We start from the raw sequence: 22,854 nt of genomic DNA on the forward strand, positions 1-22,854 counted from the left end.
TGATTTTTGTGGATGTTTTATTCACCAGGGTTCCTGAATTATTCACTTTACATCACCTTTTGTTGTCTAATATCACAGATTTGAGTTCACCTGTTAAACTCAAGAATCATTTTTAATGTTCTGAGTTGTTCCTCCTTCATTGGAGTCCAGCAGCTGTTCAACAACAAGATCTGAGGGGGTGGGAAAAGGAGCTTGAAAATTCAGGACAAACTGATATATAAACTGAGTGAAACATCAAAGGTAAAAGTTGAAAAGGAAGTCACCAGGTGATCCAGCTTCAATACTTTAGAGTCTCCTGTACCTGGTTAATGCACAAAAAGAGGAAATAAGAAATAATCCACAAAGAGGAAAAAAAGTTATCTGATTTTCATCATCTGAGCAAATGTTTGCCGGCTGCAGTTTGTCCATAAAAATCAGACGAGTCCTTTGAGCAGATCCAAAATAAATCCAGAAATATTCCTGAAGTGTTAGGTTACAGATTCAATGCAGCACGACGAACTCTTTGTGCTGTCAGAACTTTTTTTTTTTTTTTAAATGAAAGATTGAAGAATCGTCCGTCAGTTCTGCAAAATTAAACGACACTCTGAGGCAGAAAACACCAAAACAAACCTGAAGACACTGGACCGGGGAAAACACTGCTGAAGGGGGGTTTAAATCGCGTGGGGGTGAAGGGGAATGTCACATCTTTGGGAAATGCAGTTTTTCTTTTTTCTCCTGATGTGGAAATGCGGGTCAGTCGAGTCGCCCTCATTTTAAACCTCGTTCAGAGTCGCTCACAGTGCTCGTTAGAAAAGTCTCTCGGGATTGTCCAACATTTTATCCTTTTGACATCATCGTGGGTCCAGAATTCAGTCCTGTTCAAGTGTGCTGAAGGAAGTATCCGTCATTTTTTTTAACCAGGACACCTCAGTTTAGTGACGCCTGACCTCCATGACCCTAGAAGAGGCTCAGTGCATCGCTCCTCCACAGACACTGAAACTTAAAACATCTGCAGTCACACACAGGTCGTGATCACATGGGACGCATTTCTAAACAAGCCTCGAGCTTCACTTTTTCTAAAAATCAAAACCTCAGAGTCCTACAGGAGGAAATGTACAGACTGCGTATAGAAACTTAAATCTTTTCTCGCTGCGCTAGAACCCTGAAGTTTTGACTTTTCTCCAGTGAACAAGGAAACAGAGATCAAAACTTGAAGCATGGATTATTTAAATCTCAAGGAGTGGATTTATTGTATAAATTAACTGTTTCAGGCTTGGGGTGGTGGTGGTGTGGGGCAGATACTGAGATATGAATGAAGATGATCATAGTAGCTAAAAATAGAGAAGTCAAACATTTTAAGTGTTCATAAAGATCTTAAAAACCTTTAAGCTCGATCAGGACTGACTGAAATGTTTCTGCAGAAGTCTACAAAGAAGCATTCTGTAGATTGTCAACGATTCGATTGTTACGCTTTTTCCTTCTGGCGACCTCCGAACCTTTTATTATTAATCTGGCTTTCGGTTGAGAGCAGTTTCACAGCCTTAGTCGAAGCTTTAACCACAGGTCCTGTTCACACTCTGAACTAACATCCCTCCTGGGTGATCAGATCACTTGGGAGGTGGTTCTGGGACACATTGGTCCACACTGGTTTGGTAGTGTGAATGCCAATGTGTCCTGGGCCACATTAAAGACCCCCCATTTACACATTTAGCCTTTTCAAATGTAAATGATGCCATGGAGACACAGCGTTAGTGCAAAGTGTGAACGCTGTCACTGCAGTGCTGTCCACTTGTGATCAGATCCCTGAAACCTCATGTTGATACCAGCTGTAAACAGGGTCATTGTTGGACTATAGCAATACCCCAGTATGGTTTTTGGGGGTCTTATTGACATTTGACTGAATTCAGTTGATTTCCCATCAATTAATCGTTTTATCGAACCTAAAGTTGTAAATTTGTGTTTTTATGTCCCATCTTTTTTTGCTTTGTGAAGCGCTTTGGGCTGCATGCTTGTAAATATGCTGTTGAGGCGTCTCAAATCTTTCCGGACAGGAAGTAAAGCTCCCGTGTGATCCTGACCTGAAGCGAGTAAACTGCAGAACATGTTGATCTTTAGATACCTGGACTCTACTCTCAGTTATCAGGTGTCTTTAAAGTCTTTTTATTTTCTTGTTTCTCCTCACAGGAAGTCAAAGCTCCACGTGATGCCGTCCACAGTAAGACACGAGTAAGCCTCCGCCATCGTGTGAAAATCAAAGCTTCATCTTGGGAGTGCTGGTTTGTGTCTTTGGATCTGCAGCACCACAGCAGCTAACGTGATCAGGGACTGAGACTCTGATGGTGAGACGTGTTCTCGGGGGGGTCCAGAGATCCACTGCTGGTCCACGGTGACCGTCTCAAACAGGAGGGAGTGGGGTTAGGGGAGTCACCGCCTCTGCTGGCTGTGGACGGGGAAGGCCAGCGTGACGTTGAGTGAGTCGTTGTGTTGGACCAGCGACGTGTGCTGGTAGTGCAGCACGAGCTCCTTCAGAGAGCCGTACAGGTTGTAGGGCTCCGCGAAACCAAAACCGGTGCTCGTCTTGTTGATGACACAGTGTTTCACCTCCCCTTCCACCCTGGAAGAGAGAGAGAGAGACACAGAGTCAGACAGGAAGGAAAACGTCCCGACTTAAAACATGAGTAAAGAGAGTTTTTCTTTTTTTTAAACATTTTTAAATTCTGTTTTTATCGTGTTTTTAGATTTCATATATCTGCTAACCTGAGTCAAAGACAGATTTCTACCTTTGCACTCAAAAGTAGCCGAAGTATTTTCTATTCCATTTCATCTAAAGGGTCATGAAGTTTCCAAAAAAAAAAAAAATCCAGAATACAAAGCGCAGTCTGTTTATGAAGGTCTCTCAGAGAGGAAAACTTTTTTTAAACTGTCTTCCTGCGTGACGATTTCTATTGTGTTCAACCCCAACCCTAAATTGGGTGGAAATGCAGCCCACTTTGTAGATGACAAAATACGCCTTAAAAGTGCAACTTGTACACCGGACTTCACGGCCCATTCTGAGCCCGTCAGTGACAAAAACAAACAAGTTCAAGAGACCGACTGATCAGGAATCAAAGATCCTGAAACATGATGTTAATGGCGTGTGGGCTGCTGGTTTTAGCGATTGACTGAAGCAACTCTAAAACTTTTGTACCTTTTACTATTCACAATTAAAAAAGATAATGTAAAATGTCATGATTTCGCTTTCAAACAGGATGAGTGGGAGAAAGAGAGGCTTACACCACAGAGCAGGCGTAGCAGCCAGGCTTGGTGCTGTGTCGGACCAGGAATGTCCCGTCCCTCTTCCCCCGGAGCAGAGACTCCGCCTGGTTCCTGTTGATGTTTCCCAGATGCCACAGACGCTCGTCGTGGTGAGGAAGGTCCTCCTCATCCTCCACCATGCTGTACTCACTGCGAGGAGGAGGGGGGACATGTGAGCAGAGGATAACACACACACACACCTGCTTGGAATAATCTTCCTATAATAATTCAGACGTATAACAGAAGCTGTGTTTGCGGGCCGATGACGCCCCCTGGTGGCCAAAGCATATAACCTCTAATTAAGACACGAGGGCTGTTCCCAAAGTTACATGTCGTCTAAAGAGTGTCAGAAATGTGAAAACTTCATGTTTGAAGCTTTACAAATCCACAGAATACGTTTTAAACGTTCTCTCAATAACTTCTGGAAGATCTTTCACCAACATGTAAAGTCAACTTCACCCTGAGAAAGCTCCAGATGCTGCCAAAGGCTTCATAAAAAGCTTTGTTTAAAGACATTTAACTTAAGTTCACTGTTAAAAAAAGCTGAATCAAAGCGAAAATAAACGATTCTATGATTAAAGAACGACACGTTAACTTTTTGTCACGATAGCGGCTGTTCTGCTAAATGTTCAGCAGTTTCTATTTTTGTTGCTTTGCCTCTTACGAGTCTTTTTTATTTATCTGTACAATGACTTCTTTATGTCACTGCATCACACCAGCTAACCCTCTGAAGATCAAGTAAGTTTTATTTCAATGCTAGTGTTGTAGTCCAGACCACACTAACACAGACCAAAACATACCAGAGACCAGAGTACTCTGAGACCGAGACAAGACCAAGACCAAAACCATAAATATCAAGGAAAAATCATCATCTTGTGTTTAGGGGGCGTGTCACTCACTTAGACCGTAACACCGGGAAGGTTGCGGCCATAACCAGGGGAATAAAAATCGAATTATGAATGAATTTAAGTTATTTGTGGCGTTTTCCCTTTAATCACAAAAATTAAGTCAGTGGTGGTCTTGATTTAAAATCCGGAGTCGGTCCAGTCTGAGACCGAGACAAGATCGAGTCAAAATGCTTTCAATTCCCAGACCTTCAAAAAAGTCTTTAGAATGGTCTTGAGACCAAGACCAATTTCGAGTACTACAGGACTATATAATGCTCTTATTCCAGCGGCATGCTGCCAAAGTAAAATCTATTTGACACACTGACACTTGATGTCACTGCCCTGCAGGATGTTGTCAGTATCGATGTAAGGTTACAACACAGAAGTTTGAATCTGTGTTTTCAATTTAACGAATGGTGAGGGTGTAATTCTTTTTGCTACCACCAGGAGGCAGCAAAAGTCCAAAATCTTTGGGCACATTTCCAGACAAACTTACTCCTCTGTGGTTTCGTTCTTCAGGCCGAGCCACTCGTTCAGCTTTCTCTGACGGACTCCTTTCTGTGTCAGCCACCTGAAACACACATACACACACACACACAGGTTAGCATAATGTGATGTGTCAGACAGCCGTGTTGTGTGCGTGTTCCTGGTTGTGCGTGTTTCTTACATGAGGTACTGGTCCCTGGTCTTGCGGAGCTGGATCAGGTCTGGTTTGATGCTGTTCATCTTCTTGTCGATCTCTCTGTAGTCGGCCGCCTGCTTCTTCAGGTCCACCTCCAGGTGTCGCTTACTGTCCACGATCTCACTGATCCGAGACTTCAGCTTGTCGTAGTTCTCCATGATCCTTTCAAAATAAAGTGACATACTTCAGTCTTTAATTCAACACAGAGGCCTTGTTCCCACTCTCATTAATCTCCTGAATGTTTCTCTCTTCACCCGGAGTTTCTCCTCCAGCCTCCTCGTATTGTTTCTGCAGAAAGTCAGAGTGAGCTGATGTGAGAACGCAGCAGGATATAATCAGGAGAGTTCACCTGGAGCGAGTGGGAGAGGGTGGTGACGTTTATTCCCTGTGATCGCTGCACGACCATAGACTGTCTGCACGCCACCGCTACCATCTCCGTGCTCTAATGAACCTGCTGCATTATGTTTCCTGTTCTCCAGTATGTTCTTCACCACTCTTTAGTTCAGATTGAGATTCTGTTCAACTACACGTAGCATTCATAGAAAGACAGATATTCTCATTATAGCGTTGTATAGACGACTCTGTTATTTTTACATCATGTCTTGCCTCAGAATATGTTTTCCTCTTATGGCTTCTAAAGGTTTACTTCTTACTATTTTTTGGCTTTGGAAGATAAAAAAAAAAAAAAAACAGTTGTTAATGTGACTTAGACCCAGATAAGATTTATGAAACATACGGCTGGATTAATAATTTAAATCTGCACATTTATATTATTCTGTTATTATCTTATACAATCAGTTTAAATCAAACATTTTAAATAATGCTTTATAAAAAGCTTAATCAAGAAATTCTTCTGTTTATTAATTTAGCTCAGTTCTTTATTTGGGCAAAGACTGAGGTTGACATTAGACAGAAATATAAATAAAGTAATATGCACTTCATTTTGAAATGAGTGTAAAACTTTAAACAAAGGAATAGTGGCAGGGAGAGTTCAAACATCCAAACCTTTTCAAGCTGAAGCTTTTAATGTAAAGAATAACAAAGTCTTAACGAGCAGATTTTGGTGTTTGAAACCTCTCAATGTAAAAAATACAAACTCGCCTGAAACAAATCAGGAGATTAAATATAATCTCAGTTTAAAAACTGCTCAGAAGGTTTTTGTTTTTGGTATAAAGTTTGAGAAATTAGGATCAAACACTCGACCATCAAACCTACACTCACCATCAGCTGGGTTCTTCCCGCAGCCTCTGGTGCCATGGCAACTGGGGCCCCTTCATATCTGTGTGCGAGTGAGCGAGTGTGTGTGTTTTTAAGAGAAAGGTCTCCGTCACAGTTGCCGTGGTAACAGCCTACCTCTGGATCTCCTTGTCGTTGCCCTCTCGACGAAACTTCTCGATGTACTCCTTGCTGAATCGCTCCTGGGTCTGACACTGCTCCTCGAAGATCTTTATGGTCTCGTTGAACGCCTCAATGGCCGTCCTCTTCATCTGGATCTCCTGGGGGATGAAGGGGGGGAGGAGGAGGAGGAGGAGGAGGGGAGGAGGAGGAGGGTGAGGAGGAGGAGGAGGAAGGAGAGGACGAGGAGAAGGAAGGAGAGGACAAGGAGGAAGAGGAAGAGGAGGGGGAGGAGAAGGAAGGAGAGGCGGAGGAGGAAGGAGAGGACGAGGAGAAGGAAGGAGAGGACAAGGAGGAGGAGGTAGGAAAGGAGGAGGAGGAAGAGGAGGCGGAGGAGGAGGAAGAGGAGGAGGAAGGAGAGGAGGAGGAGGAAGAGGAGGGGGAGGAGAAGGAAGGAGAGGACGAGGAGGAGGAAGGAGAGGACGAGGAGGAGGAAGGAGAGGAGGAGGAGCAGGAGGGGGAGCAGAAGGAAGGAGAGGAGGAGGAAGAAGGAGAGGACAAGGAGGAGGAGGAGGAAGAGGAAGGAGAGAAGAAGGAAGAGGAGGAGGATGAGGGAGGAGAAAGAGGAAGGCAGGAAGAGTCAGTCATGCTGAGTGAATTTGTCTGAATTTTTTTTACAATAAATTGAAAAACTAAACCTGTGAACAAACTCTCGTAAAAAGTCTCGAGGTTAAACTTTACTTTCTCACTTCTGCCTCTTGTTTTTTGAATTTTTGCAGACCTACCTCCTGACGTGTCCCTGCAGCAGGGCGTCAGACCCTAACATTTCTCCATCTTCACACTGAATCAACGATTTTGTCGTTTCATGCCGAGGTTTTGCATGAATCAGTGATTCTCAAATGGAGGAAACTATGCCCCCTAGTGGTAATTAAGAGACATGACGAGGGCACTTCAGAAGACTAAAAAAAGAAATGCAGCGCTGCGTGACTGAATTTTCTATCGCTAGCTTTGCTCTTGTTCGTTTGCAGCAACTTGGTTAGACCAATGCCAAAGAAAGGTCATGCTCTCGCCCAGACTTAAACATGTGTGGTCTGTGTGTGTGCCCAAGTGGCACAAAAAAATACAAATAACCAAAACTAGACGAGTGTTTCTGACACGTGAAAGCATCTTTTTTGCGTGAATCATTTTTCATTTTTGAACATTTGAGGACCTGAATGTCCCTGAAACTACCGAGAGCATCAGGAGTTCATGTGTGACAGTGGCTGTGATGTACTTATCGTGTACCTGCGAGGTCCGGGTGTACTCCTCGTACAGTCTGTCGTACTCTCGGTTCTTCTCCTGGTACTGAAGGTGATACTCGTGGAGCTTCTTCCCCACAGCTTCGATACTGTCCTCCTTCACCACCTGGTCCTGAAAATCAACAACAACAGAAACATCAACAACATGTCTAACCAGACGTGTTAACCCGTCTTTGGGTTGTGGTGTGAAATCCAGTCTACACACCTGCTGATGTTTGGAGACCGGGTAGAGCAGCTTGACGTCCAGTTTGGGGTTGTACTGGGCGAGCGACTCGTGGCGGTAATGGTTGATGAGCTCGACCACCGAGCTGAATGTCAGAGGGTCCGAGAAGCCGTACTTCCCCTCCCGATGGAAAATCTTTATCAGCTTGTTGTTTCCTCCTTTCCTGAAGGATCAGAGAATAAACATCTGTAAACCCAACCAGCGGGAGAATCACATCCAAACAAATCACATCTGTTTGACTTCCTTACAACCAGGAAGTCAAACAGATTTTAGCTCCATCATATCTTTATGTTTTGACACATTATTACACAAGTTCTCTCCCAAACACTTTTCCTGACTAGTCGAGGAGGACGCTGCTCTTTAAGTCTGGTCGGACAACCAGGAAGTCACTGAACCGCTGATTAACAACTAAATCGGGTGCACAAGACGCACTTTTAGTAACTATTTTTTGATCTGTTGATTTGAGGTAGTTGCTGATGGCACTTCAGCCGAATCTCTAAGGTTCAGTTACTCAATCCAACAGGCGACCTACCTGAGGGTCAGAGTGTAATCTCCGTGCATCTTGGTGGAAGCGTCTCGGACCAGGAACGTGCCGTCAGCTGTGTCTCTCAGCTTCTCGTTCACCTCCTCTCTACACACACACAGAGAGGAACACGTTGTTTTACAAAGCACCACATCACTGGGACACTACAGGCTCTCCTTTCATGTCATCATGCGCCGCCATTTTGCAGCCTGAAGTTAAAACAGCTTTGAAAAGTCATGAATACGACCACATTGTTGTCGATGTTATGAGGGGCGATTTGTTGAACCTGAAATCAAATATTCTGTGTTCATTCCTGTAAGGGTCACTGTTACTGGAAATAATAATATTGGTTTATTTTCATTCACCTCAAAAAAAACCCAGAATTAACAGGATGTTTCTGGTCAGTGCTCAGCAAGGCAGTGTGTGTGTGTGTGTGTGTGTGTTACCTGGAAATGTCTCCCCAGTACCACTCGGCGTCCTGCAGGGAGATGCTGTTGTTGAAGCTGCAGGAAGGAGCTGGAGTCGGAGGTTTGACGGGTTTAGGAGGCAGCGCTGCAACAAAGACAGAGAGACACATTTTTAAATGTCTTTTTAAACGTCTGTTTTTTTAAAAATTTATTTTAACCAAATCACATGACGAGGACTACATTTAGTAACACGCTGCTGTTCATCAGGGGCCGACCATTCAAATTGCAGCCGACGTTCGTCACGTCTCCCACAGAATGGGAGAGGAGCCGACGCTGGGACGGGGATTTATTCGTTTAATAATCATATTTAAGAGTATACATCCTCCTGAAAAACAAAATAGCATCATAACATTCCTGTATTAGTCAGGAGAGGGGAAACCACATAATGCAGAAACATCTTTAACTCTTTATTTTTGTCTGCAGAGCTTGAGATTGTGGGGACTCCTTTAACGACGACAGATTCATCAGAGGTGGAGCGAGGAGAGTCGATGGGGACGGGGTTGTTATTAAAAGACAAATCAATAAAAATAAAGATGCAGACAAATAAAAGCACCGTCAGGCATCGCTAAGGTTTGGAGTACATGAGACTATGATAACCTTCCATCTGGACTACTGTGATGGAGTCCTGTCCGGGGTACCCAGCAAAACCCTAGAGGGGCTCTATACGTCCACTGTCAGGGTCCTCGGCTGCAAATCACCCAAACCCACATTCCTTAGCTCCAAATTAGATCCAGAAATACGAAATACTCCTCCTCACTAAGAAATCCCTCCATGACCTTCTACACTCACACACCACGTCCCGAAACCTCCGGTCCTCGGACTCTGGCCTGCTGCCCATACTGCAAAACCCTGTTGTTGCCGTTTGCCTGGCAAACCGAGGGGCGTCCAAAACGGCCGTGTGGGGGTGCCTTAAAGCCGCCTACCTTCTCTGGTAAATGATTCGTTACATTTTAAAAATTGAAAGTAAATTTTTTTTCTACATTATCAGCTTCAGAACTCAACTGCAAAGCCTGCAAGACAAACCCTGGGGTGAAATGCTCCCGATCAACGACCGTCCACTAGAAGTCGTCGTTTACGTCACTGAACGGCTCAGATTGTTGCACTAAATGTCTGACAACATAACCGACAGGATCCCTACAGAGACGGACCTTTTCGACAAAGAGGAAGACTACATCGCTCTCTTCAAAGCCAACAGACTCCACTGACAAAAACGGCAATTTTACCTCGCAGAACGCAGGAGACGTTCGTCTAAAGCGGCGTCGACTGGTTAGTTTTAGTCTGCTTTTGTGTGTCTTCGGGATTTTAAAGAATCATTTTAGATGCATCACGATATTTATTTAAACACAATAACACACAGATTAACCTACAGAGGCTGAAAGTCCTGAGACCTGCATGGGGAAATTCCAGTTTTTGTAAATGGAGTTTGGAGGCTTTGAGGAGAGCAATCAAACGGCAGCGTCTTAAAATTTTTTAAAAAATGCATCTTTCTCTGAAACAAAAGAAGTTCTGTCTCAGTAGGGATCCTTTCTGTCATGTTTTCAGAACCTTTAAGTAACAATCTGATCCTGTCAGGGACATAAACAACAACTTAAACCTGTTGCTCATGCCTAAGATTACGTTGCAGCCATTGTTGCCTGTTTTGCAGCTGTCTGCTGAGGCAATCAAAACTTTAAAAAGTAGACGTTAATTAGAGCCCAGATTCTCTTAAAAAAGGGACACAGGTTTAAAAACAACATAACAACCCTTTAAATGCAGAAACAAGCGATTGCATTCACACCATTCATCATCAAAACACAATTTTACGAAATGCCTTTTAGGATAGTCAGCTGTAAATCCACAACAGACTAAGAGCAGGGGAGAGTCCTCCAGGTTCAGGTCTGACCTCCTACCTGGACTCTGCATTTGAATGTAGCACAGGATCTTGTCTCGTCCTCTCAGCGGCTCGGCCTCGGCCCTGCCTCCATCTTCTCGCTCCATGTTCGCTTCTAAACCTTCACACACACCTCAGAGGTGAAACTGAACCCGGATCCTCCTGTTTTGGGTCTCATGGCGTCCTGCCTACAGCCGAGTGCTCCGATTCTGCCGCGGAAAAAAACTGACGTCATCTGGGAAGGAAACGTATCCGGCCTACAATCTCCAAACTGATCTGGATTTTTTTCTATCTTTTTTCTCGACTGTCACTTTATATCAAAGATGCACCGATAACAGGAACCAGCAGGATATCGTCTTCTCCGGCTCTCTCTGCACCTGAAGACAGACCTCTCACACTCTCATCTCTGCTGAGAAACTAACAGCCTCGAACTCTTCTCTGTCTCTCATTTATCCAAATCTGCAGCGGTCTTCAGTGTCTAAGATTTCAAACGACGCAACTTTCTCTCCGTCCGTCCGTCTCCCTCTCGGAGCACCAGCCTCGGTTCAAAAGCTCAGGAGAGCAGCTTGGAGATGTGTGACATCACCGTTGCCCCCAGCCAATCCTGCGATGGCAGTGATATCACCGAGGCAACACCCCCCTCCCCTCCCCTCCCCTCCCTTCGTCTCCTCTGCTGCATCTTTCAGTGTGTGGACGGATGATGTCATCGTTTCAGTCTGACCAAGTGGCTGATGAACACACTGACTCACAGCCTGAACGAATGAACCAATGAATGAATGAAAGAGCTGCTGCATGACAGAACGAGAAGCCGCTGACAGATGGATTAATACAAAAAAAATAATAATAATTATAAAAAGTGTCCATAACATTATAAGTTAGTTTTTTGTTATTTGGTCACTGGCGGTGCTGCAAAATCTTTACCTGCTGCCGCCATGTCTGTACGCCTCGATTCAGGGACATGACGACCACGAACAAGGGAAGTCAGAAGCAGATGGCGTCCTTTTTACAGACTTACATCATCCCCTCTGTGAACCTGTTTTCTGTCTAATGACAATGCTAACTAGAGCCCGACCGATTAATCGACCAGCCGATATTAGCAGAGTCGGGAACAAGCGGGTGATTTGGTTTGTCGACGATCATTTTGAAGCGTCAAGTTCGACAGTTTGCCCGTCGCGAGACAGATTCAATCCATCACTAAATCTGCCAACTTCCGTTCGAAAAATATCTCTCAACTCCGACTTCATGGCAGAAACCCTCTTCCCTCATCCACGCCTTCATAACCTCCCGTCTGGACTACTGTGATGGAGTCCAGTCTGGGGTACCCAGCAAAACCCAAGACAGGTTCTAAATGTCCAAAACTCCACTGCCGCAAATCCCCCCAACTATCATCCACCTCCACTGGCTCCAAACCAGATCCAGAATCAAAAATCTCAAATACTCCTCCTCACTAACAAATCCCTCCACGCCATCGCCCCCTCAGTCCCTCTCCGACCTTCTACTCCCTCACACGACGCCCCGAAACCTTTAGCTGAATATGGAACTGTGCCCGCCAGTGGCCGTGGGTTTGAATCCCACCTGGGCCCTTTGCTGCATGTCACCCCCCCCCCACTCTCTCCTCCCAACACTTCCTGTTTCTCTCTCTTCAGCTGTTCGATCCAATGAAGGCAAAAAGGCCCAAAAAATTACGAGGCGGCAAGCAGCCACACTCTCTCACTGTACCCTGAATCTCCACCGCTCAGCAGATGAAACAGAAGTTGTCAGAGGAGTCTGTAACCTGCGGTGAATCTTCACCTGACGTTTTCTTATGAAGGCGCCATGAGATCCGAGTTTCAGCGCTCATACCTTACAGTATATCCTTCATGTATTAAACCTTAAATTGTGCAAGATAGATCATAACATTACACAGATTCCTTCTCAGGTTCCTTTGCAGATATTCTCCTGTTAGGTAACGTCGTTATGTTTATTCTTCCATCCGTTCCTTTGTTTCCTCCGTGATCTCATTCGAACCATCTGACATGCAGCTCGTCAGGTTGAGCAACAGCTGTGACTTGTGAGAGTGACGGGCCGCGTGTTAGAACACCGTTTCCACGCTCTTGGAGGAAGTGAAAGAGGAGGTGGAGGATTTGAAGCGGCAGAGAGCAGGCCTGAATCTTCCCGATAAAACCTGAACAATACGATTTGAAAGGACGAAACAGAAGTCGTAACGTCGTGAGTCAGACTGACGGGGCGCCTTCAGGTTTTATGTTCACGCAGCTTGAGAAAGATCAAGTGTCAAATTTACCAACTACGACTTTTCAATCAGGGCTGCACGATCGTGGGAAACCACACACACACACACACACACACACACACACACACACACACACACACACACACACACACACACACACACACACACACACACACACACACACACACACACACACACACACACACACACACACACACACACACACACACACACACACACACACACACACACACACACACACACACACACACACACACACACACACACACACACACACACACACACACACACACACACACACACACACACACACACACACACACACACACACACACACACACACACACACACACACACACACACACACACACACACACACACACACACACACACACACACACACACACCATGTGGAGGGACAACAAGAGGGCGATGCTTTTCCTCGGTCGGAGAAAAAAAAAAAAACCTGGGAGTGAAGTCTTAATATTACCTACCCGGCTTAATCCATCATGAGCACTTTAGCAAAGCAGCAAAAGTTACAGTGGTTAAAAATAAAAAAAAAAACATATTAAAAGGCAGAACTCTTCAGGCCGGGTCCCAGGCTCATGACGAAACAGCCTTCACAGGCCTAGAATGCGCCAGGCTTGAAAAAGGGATAGGGGGAGATAGGAGAAGATGGATATCACGGTATGGTCATGGATTGGGAACCCCTGGGCCCCCGCTTCCTAATTGTGGGAGACGGGGAGAGGCCGCTCCCCAATGCTCCTCACACATCATACTTTCACTCACGCATACACCCTCATACCTCCCTTATAACCTACACACTCATAAACACACTCGTACCTGGAGCAGCCTGGTGCATGTTGAGCTCGCTGGTTATCAGAACCTCCAGGACCTGAACCAGAGGATCCAGACTGGACTCAGATCTGAACAAGAACAGAAACAGTGAGATTTAACAGCATCACAAAGAGACAAACGGTATCTTCTTAAATTTGTTCTTGAGAAAAACCTCCGACGTGTTTAAAACAGCAGAATTGGTCACTCCTGTGTTCTTGACTTAAAGAGGTCATATTCTGCCCTTTTTGGGGTTCATATATTTAATCTATATACCTACTAAAGTATGTTCACAATAGCTAAAGTTCTAAAAAAGTGTCTGTTTTCATGTAATGCCGCTCCATGCACCGGCTCGCTTCTGACTCTCTCTCTAAGGCTCTGAAGTGCCAACGTTCAGAGTCCCCACGTGTGCCAAGTCTGATCTGATTGGTCGGCCTGTCGGCTCTGCCGTAATTGGTCAGTTGCTCAGCACGGTTCTCTGAAATGTCCCGCCTCTTTTACCATATTGGGACTGCAGCCACTTTGGCTCCGAAGGTAGCAAAAACATTAGCACCTTAGCACTACTGTGCTACCGCAGGCTACGGCATATCGTGGGCGTGCTACAGAAGTGAACGGGCGTGCATCATGAGCTGCTGGGCTTAGATCAGTGATATCACACTGACAAGATGTCACACTGGCACATTTTTTCCGAGGGGGGCTAGAACCGAGCGTTACATGCAGCTAATGATGCAGCTAACAGGAGGACGTAGGAGAAGCCGCGTTTCTGCGGACTTTGAATTTTTGCAAATAGATGTGCCTAAACATGCACAGGACACTTGGAAAACACACTAAAGAGCATATAAAACTAGAAAAAGCATAATATGACCCCTTTAATGAGCGCCATGTCCTCGTTAAGTAGAAGCTGGAGCGTGTTTATCTTGATTAACATTCAGACCTATTCGATATTTACACCCCTGTGACGTTTCACCTTTAATCTGAGTGTCATGGAGGCGTAATGGGGGGGACAAAATGATCTCCCCTAACAGAGACGGTACAGGACAGGCAACTCCAGCGGGGGAGAGCAGCGCTCCGTGTGTGGGCCCTCGCAGGTATACTAAGACAAATGTGTGTTTGTTACTGACCCTGGAGTCTGTCTGAACAGCAGCGGGCTGAAGCTCTCAGCCAGGATTCGGGGGCTCAGCTGGTTCCTGGGGCCGTGCAGACAGAGCCGAGCCAGATGGCGGATCACGCTGAGGAGGGTCAGGCCGTACTGAGCCGGGCAAGACGGAGAGCTAGCCACTCCCCGCAGCACCTGAGCACAATCCTCCAGGTCCCGCACCTCTGCAGACGGATAGAGGGGGAGAAAACTGTTAAAAATAAGAGTCTACAAACAACATCTCAGGACACGGGGGAAGGGGGGGTCTGCTTTAATCTGACCTTGTACTGCCTGCACCATGTCCCCCTGCAGTGATGAGGGGAGGACAGGACCGGGTAGATCCTGCAGAAACCGGACCACCCCGTCACACAGGGACGACACCTCCAGCGGCTCCAGGTCTGAAAAAACAAACGCACCTCAAATGAAAGAAACTGGAGCAAAAGAACGACTCTTTACAGAACAGATAAAGAACATTTATGATCTTCTAAAAAAAATTGTATTCTCTTGGGAGTAAGGGCGTTCTCACACCACACCTGTGTGGCTCAGGTAAAACAAACTCAAGTCCGTTTGTCAAGTTAGTGCGGTTCGTTTCTGCTGGTGTGAAAGCCGTCACTCAATCCCTGGTGTGGACCAAACAACCGTACAGCCGCTCTTATTCAGACTGATGCGGTTCGTTTGTAAGAGCATGGACCGACCTCGACCCGACCCAACCGCAGGAAGTAACCTGTCCTCTCTGTTCATCGTTACTGAACGTGTTAAAGACCACAGTTAGACCTGACTGAGCTTCAGAAACAGTTTGGGTGGACGAGCAGGTCCTGGTTCAGGAGGATTAACGAGCTCCTTCTCCTCAACGGTCTTGATAAACTCCAGAACATCAACGTGTTATTTTCAAATTGTATCGTCTGCCTACAGCGCTGAATGTAGAAGTATAAAAAACCGATGAGCAGAGCTGACATCACTCTGTGTAGTCGTCTGTCCATTTAGTAGTTGTAAAGCATCTTTGGAGCAGCCACAGCCAATCAGGAGACAGATAGTCTTTGTTTACTTCATGGAGATTAACTACAAGAAAGTCTGACCAATCAGGGAGCATTTTCCTCGTGCATCACACATTTTGGTCCTCTTGTAAATGATTCAGACCAAAGCAAACGAACTTCAGGTGTGAAAACGCCCTCCATTTATAAATTTGATTTCATGTTGATTCCTTTCAACCTGGTCTTGTTCTCCCTCACCTGTGTCGGCCAGCTGCCGGGTGTCCAGACCTACTCCGCTCATACTGCGATACACACCTGGACTCTCCTGACCTGCAGCATCACACAAACAACACAACACGTGAGCACACACACACACCCCCCCACACCCACACACGCACACACACACACACACACACACACACACACGTGTTTGTGTTTTGATACCTTTGGTCTCTACGGCCTCCATCAGTCTGCTGAGGAGGGGAGGGGCCGTGTCCGGGGGTCCAAACTGCTCCGGGAGGTCGGGCAACACGAAGCCTGAATACAAACACAATAAATATAAACTGTTAAAACATTTTCTTCAGATCAACGTGTGAAGGAGGGGAAAGAAAACTCTAAATTCATGTGTTTCCAGATATTTGAGGATGAAGTTAAATGTCATCACCCTCGCAAGTTGTCACCAGAGTTACTCTTCAATTAAACTAATTATCAATATGTCGACCAGTTAAATGTAGCGTCAAAGCTGTAACACAGCCAGACGCCACTAGTCGGGGCTGCAGCTAGGATTCATGGCTTGCTCTCCCGATCAGCACAGTGGACGAGTCACATAGAAGCAGCCCAGGTAAACTGACCTATAACCTCTCTACCGGAGCGATGTGTAAACAAACACAGTCCAGGCATGTTTACGTTAACCTGCGTGGACAGACGGCTGCGGGTGTTTGCACGACTAACTACACTCAGCAATCTGACATCGTTGACCTGCAGAGTAAAGCACGTCCCAAAGTGTCACTCATTTCAACGACATTTAAAGTAGCTGCTGATTCTGTTATTAAAGACTGTGATGAATTAATGCGTTGTTACCATTTTAACTTCAATACAATTTAAGTAAACAAAAAATAGACGATCTCTGGCACCCAACATGAGATAATGTGTAGAGTTTAATGATCAAACATTGCAGACAAACTTATTTCGATTTTTTGAGTGGCTTATTCCTCCCCTACCCACCTTTCTAATGACATAACTGTTGTTTCTTTGTACTGTTTGATACTATCCTTCATTCAAATTTAAATCTATTACCTAGTGTTTAAAATGGGTACTGCAGTCTAAATTCTAAACATTGTAGAGAGCTGTCTCTCCCCCCCTCCTCTGTAGAGTCGATGCTCACTCAGGTCACCATGTGGTGGACTCTGAAGCTTCAGTGTTTATCCAGCTCTGCATCGGTCTGTAAACCTTTCTGCGTTCTAACCTCTCTCCATTTTTCAAAAGCATCTCCAATATTGATCCTAGTTTGAGCACGTTTCTGCTTGTGGAGCTTATTAGAAACATGCAGAGGCTTTTTAGGTCGGGTACAATCACTTCTATCTGAACCACTTCTCTTGCGTCGCTGCAACACCTTTTGGTTTGCCGTGGTCTCAGAAATGTTTCAGGTCCGGCCTGTGAGCCCAGAGAAACGTGGCTTTAGGCTAAACGTGCCTCAGGTGAGTTTTGAGACTCGAGACATGTAAAACTGTTGCCTGCTTAATGTAAAAGGGTCTTCAGATCTGAGAGGAGCTTATGATGATGATGAACATGAAGGAGATCAGGGAGAGAAAACATGAGGTGGAAATTTGCAGCTGAGGAAACGTAACGACTTCACAATGTTTCATATGTGGGGCTGAAAGAGTTTAGAGGGGTTCATGATGAATTAAAGTTAAAGCCTCAGGAAGCAGAGGGGATTTTTAAAGTGGTGTGAAACAGACAGGTAACAACAGCCAGCACACACACACACACACTACAGTAAATCAGACGCACACACTTCCTGTGTTCTCTGGTAGGCTGGTGGCAGCAGAACAGAGCTGAGATCTGTTCAGTCAGCAACCACAACCCCGACCAAACACCAGCTGTGTGTGTGTGTGTGTGTGTGTGTGTGTGTGTGTGTGGTTTTTTTCTACAATGTGTTTTCCATCCTGTGGTTAAACTTCTATATGTTAGAAGAAAATACCTCTTATTCCTCGTAAGATGTGTGCGTGCGTGTGCGTGCGTATGCGTGCGTCCATGTTTGTGTGTGTGTCTCTGTGCTTCTGAGGAAGCAGCTGAAGGAAACGGAGGTGTGAGTCACATTTAGCTGTTTTCAGGGTGAAAACTTCTTCTTTGCAACAAGATCTGGCTGTGATCGACTTTAAAACATTACGTTTCTCTATCTACTAAAACACAACTTCCTGTCTCTGATCTCGATCAGTATCTTTATTTCCTTCTTGTGACTGAAGCTTGTAATAATCTATCTTGAATGTAAAATATCATGACGTACTGCCTCCATCAAACAACCTATCAGAGCTCGTTTGCCGGTTTGATCAGCGGCCTGATGGATGTTTTCGTACTCACCCTCTGACTCGGAGTCGGTCCTCACCGACGCTGCAGACGGCGGTCTGGGTGGACGTGGCTTCGGTGTGGGCGGAGACAACCTCTTTCTGCCAACAAACTCCACGTACGTCCCCGGAAAGTCGCCTTTCTCCTGTCGGCCAAAATATAAAAAAAGGATAATTAGAGGTGTGAGACGAAAACTGTGTGATGACGACACTGGACGTGATTTTATTTTGATTTCCTACTTTCTATAAATTGAACTAATTTGTCGGCCCTTCTTTCTATTTTGTTCAAGTACTATCGTAGGGTGTGAATGGTACGGCTTTTTAAAGCTTTGTAGTGATCGTGAGTGTTAATGGTTAAAACCTAGATAGTATTATTTAAAGACACGTGGGATCAAAAAGTATGTGACAATCGAAGTTTATAATTTCTGTAAAACTGTCTGCGCACTTTCTAACATGTGCAGCAGACGTCATACCTGTGTGGTCTCGTTGAAGCCCGGCAGCCAGCCGATCTCTGACGGCCGTTCTTCGGCTCCAACGCTGCAGTTGAGCGCCAGCAGCGCCCCCTTACTGACCAGCAGCATGTCTCCTACGTGCAGGTCGATGTCCTCTTCCCGCTCCTTCTTGTAGTCGTACAGCGCTCGGTACTGAAAGCCCTCGGAGCTCATCCTGATGGCTGTATGGCTTCACAATAACTAACAAAAAACTGCTCTGAATAAAAAAAATATAAAAATAAGAGGTTTCTCTTTTCCTGAGTGGATTAAAGTGGAGAGTCTAGACTACGTGAATATGGCGTTTTCAGCTTTCTGTGTGTCTCTCCTGTCTCCATGTCTGCTAAAGTCCTGTCATCCCTCCAGGCCGAGCCACAGGCGTCCAATCAGAGCATCCTCGCTGTTCATAAACAGAAGTCTCAGCAGAGGTAGCGGCCACATCTGGGGAGGCGACGGGTCAACCTGTGACACGAGAGGGGGGGCAAAGTTAACAAAGAGCAGGAGGAGACACGGGCTGTTTTTTGAAACCGCATACTATACTACTAGTTCATACTGATTTGGCCAAAATGTGAACAACTGCCAGATCTGCAGTATGCCAAAAATACCAGGATGTCATACTGATTCGGGAAAAATGTACAGTATGCATCGGACCAGTCTACCTCGCGTACTGTTTCCCACAATGCAAAGTGCCAGGTCAGAGATCAAAATGCCGGAGCGCAGCTGTTTGAACTCGTCGATGGCGGTGACTGAATATCTTGCCACATTATGGGCATGAACCAATATGACATGTTCATATATTTACAAGTCTTACCACCTCAGATTTTCCTGCTTTTTAGACTGTACAGTGCATGTGACACAGCTGGACAAGCAGAGCTAGAACCCACATTTACAAAAATGTGGACTACAAAACGATTATCGATTAAAAAAAAAAAATTGTAACCAATTATTATGTAATGAACGAGTACTCGTTTGCACCCCTAGTATACAGTATATACTGCATACTGATTGAGATAGTAGTATGTTGTACGTGGTTTCGAAAACAGCCACGGATTCAGCAGTGAAAACATGACGGACAGAAACATTTCAGGCCAAAACAATCGATCGATGAAAAATCAATGGATCCTTCAGACACCGATAAAGACAGAAAACTACCTGCTCATTAAGACTGTCAAATACTACAATGTCGTAAAATACAACAAAATTTAGATCGAGCAGCTCGGTGATGTGTTTATGCAACAAACACACACTGTAAAGATTTTCTTTTCACAATTTCTGACTTTATCACGAAGCTGATTAATAACCTAGAAAATAATCTGCAGATCGAATTGATGATTACAATCTTTGTTGGGGGAAAAAAACATTAGCATTCAGCATTTTCTACTTCAAATAATTAATCAATAATCAAACGGAGAGGTAGATCATGTTTCAGTCAATAGACTCAATAAAAAATAAAAAAAGACACGCACACATCCCTCAGAAGCTGCTGGATCAAAAAAACATGAATATGAAAGGAATTTTCTATCCTCAGTTTATAGACTTGTCACTAAAAGGAGAAATGGTTTCAGGTTTGGGTTTGAATATTATTTAAGATGAACAGGTCCTTCTCACAAACATTTCTCATCCTACAAAAGAGGCCAAACGTCGTCTTTCACCCTGCAGAACTTTAAAACGGGATTTAAACAAAAACTGAGACAAATGTGCAGCCAGATCTCCGCTGTGTGAGCGATAAGATACAAGTAGAGACGCACCGTTTGGGAAAATCAGCGCCAATACCGACATTTTGAATAACTATATTAGCCGATTGCCGATTCCGATGTTTGTTTCATGTTTTGCTTTATGTTAACTGACACAGGCGTGTTTAATAAATGAAAATGAAAGCAGAACAAGCCGAGTTTAAAAATGCTGATAAGTAACTTGTTTTAACGATCAGAGAAAAGGAGTCGGACTGAAATGTAAGCAGAACAAATCCAGTGTAATGAACTGTTGAATTAAGCTTTTTCAGACTGTTTTCATTCATATTTGATTTATTTGCTCGGGGTGGGAATCACCAGCGGCCCCACCATAAGATATTTTAAAAATTTTGCGATGTGCTGAGAATTGCAATACAATATATTGCGATTACGCTTTTTTAACTGCATATTATGTCAACTACACTAAACTAAATCAAGAACTGTTTTGTCAAAAAATATCCGTCTATTCGCTTCGGCCTGTTTTAATTCTACACCACGGGGAGTCGAGCCCACAGACCGACGACACTGTGATCAAAGTCAAACCCTGTCAGAGGCAGCACGCTCCTCACAATCTGAACTGTTGGTATTTCAGTCTGATCCAACTTTAACATAAACATGTACAAACGACAGAAGTCATTTTTAACAATGCAACTTGATCAAAAATAATTGTGCAACCCCTTCAGAAATTACACATTATAAAAGCACATTTGCTATTAATTAATATAATAAAAATATTGATACTTGGCGGCATTGAGACGATATAATATCGTCACACAAACATAGCTGAAAAACGAAAAAACGATTGGACTGAATTAAATAGTCAGCCAAAAAATTGAGCTCAGTGTAAATTAAGTTAAATGTTAAGGTATTATTTTGGTTGGTAAAAGCTTGTAAGACCCGTTGATGGAAAGCATGAAATTAAAAACAAATAATTAAAAAATATTTGAGCTCAGTTTTCCCTGCCAAAATAGATGTGTGTGTATGTTTATGTATGTAAATATATGTGTTTATTTCATCTAGTACATTCATTTTCTGTGAGATCAACAGCAACCACTCTCTCTATTCATATGCATTTTTTTTTATTAATTATATTTTTAGGAATAAATCAAAACAAAAGTATTTTAAATAACATATATTTATATTTGGCTTTATTATTTTTCCTTTTAATTATGTTATTCATTATTAGTGTTCTCTATAATTGATACTATATAACGTGTTCATTTCCCACAATAGGGGATCAATAAAGATTATCTTATCCTAAATCACCTGTAAATGATCAAAATACAAGATAAAACATCACATGTGACTTTAAAACATTCGGTTTAGGACTGATGTATTAAGAAAATGTTATTTATATTTTTTTTATCAGATATTCAGACATCAGTTCTTGTCTGGAGACAGAAAGTAAACAGACTTAATCGTATTTAAAAGAAAGATTTTGCGTTTACAGTCTAAATAAATCAGGTCGAAATATAAACAAAATAGTTAGCTGGCTACAATATTAATTATTTAAGTGTTATTAAAAAAACTAATTTAATCTTAAATGCACAAAAAAAATACAAATTTAAATTGCTTTTCTTTTAGGTAAACAGTTAAATACAAGGAAAACTGGACGTAATGAAATATTCGTTACTTTCCAATCAAAGGCGACAAACAAGCAAATTAAAAGTTAATAATAAATACAGTTAGACTCTCTTACTTGTAACCTGTGAGTTAATATTAATATATGTATTAAATCAGTGTCATAAAAGCAAAGACAAGTCGCTCAGACACATTCAATCCCTCCAGGAAACGGGAAACGACAATGCATGCCAATGCTAGCTTAGCTTGTTAGCTTGTGTCAGTCGCGCGAACGCCTCACCTTTTGGGGATTTTTCAACAGGTATATCTTCCAGCAGAGCAAACAGCCGACGCCATTGTTGAGCAAGGGGGGAGACACGACGTCCAGGTGCTCTCCAAACTGAAATACCCCGATATCCAATCGATTATTTCCAAGATAGAAACACTCGTGGATCAGCCGTCTGAACCTCTGATGCTAGCTCGCTGTCAACTACGAGATTATGAATAGCACTTCCGGCAGTGACTGCCAAAATAAAACGACTCTTAAAGCGAATCAAACTCAAAGAACTTAAAATATTATAAACTTTCATAACAAAATGCTCATGGTTAAAAATGTATATTATTTACTTAAAAATCTACATTGAAATAGTACATTTCGCTATCATAAACACATTATATAACATCGTGAAGCGCAGACGTGGCAAGTTCCGGATGCCCTTCAAAATTAAATACTCAGCGGGCACATGTGATGCAAAATTAATGC

At 43.8% G+C, this 22,854-nt stretch overlaps 1 protein-coding gene across 1 annotated transcript; it reads right to left on the bottom strand.

Moving 5' to 3' along the window:
* Positions 1-22,599, bottom strand: LOC132974836 (phosphatidylinositol 3-kinase regulatory subunit alpha-like). Its single transcript, XM_061039123.1, has 17 exons — positions 22,393-22,599; positions 18,787-19,263; positions 18,330-18,459; positions 16,194-16,286; positions 16,008-16,079; positions 15,060-15,176; positions 14,765-14,963; positions 13,653-13,735; positions 8,668-8,773; positions 8,231-8,329; positions 7,681-7,861; positions 7,462-7,587; positions 6,196-6,338; positions 4,828-5,004; positions 4,657-4,731; positions 3,253-3,423; positions 1-2,593 (listed from the first exon to the last, which is right to left on the bottom strand). The coding sequence occupies exons 2-17, from the start codon at positions 18,976-18,978 to the stop codon at positions 2,404-2,406; spliced, it is 2,154 nt and encodes a 717-aa protein (XP_060895106.1). The 5' UTR covers positions 18,979-19,263; positions 22,393-22,599; the 3' UTR covers positions 1-2,403.
* Between the last annotated feature and the right edge of the window lie 255 nt (positions 22,600-22,854).

Source organism: Labrus mixtus, chromosome 5, assembly GCF_963584025.1.
Source record: "Labrus mixtus chromosome 5, fLabMix1.1, whole genome shotgun sequence".
NCBI classification, from domain to species: Eukaryota; Metazoa; Chordata; class Actinopteri; order Labriformes; family Labridae; genus Labrus; species Labrus mixtus.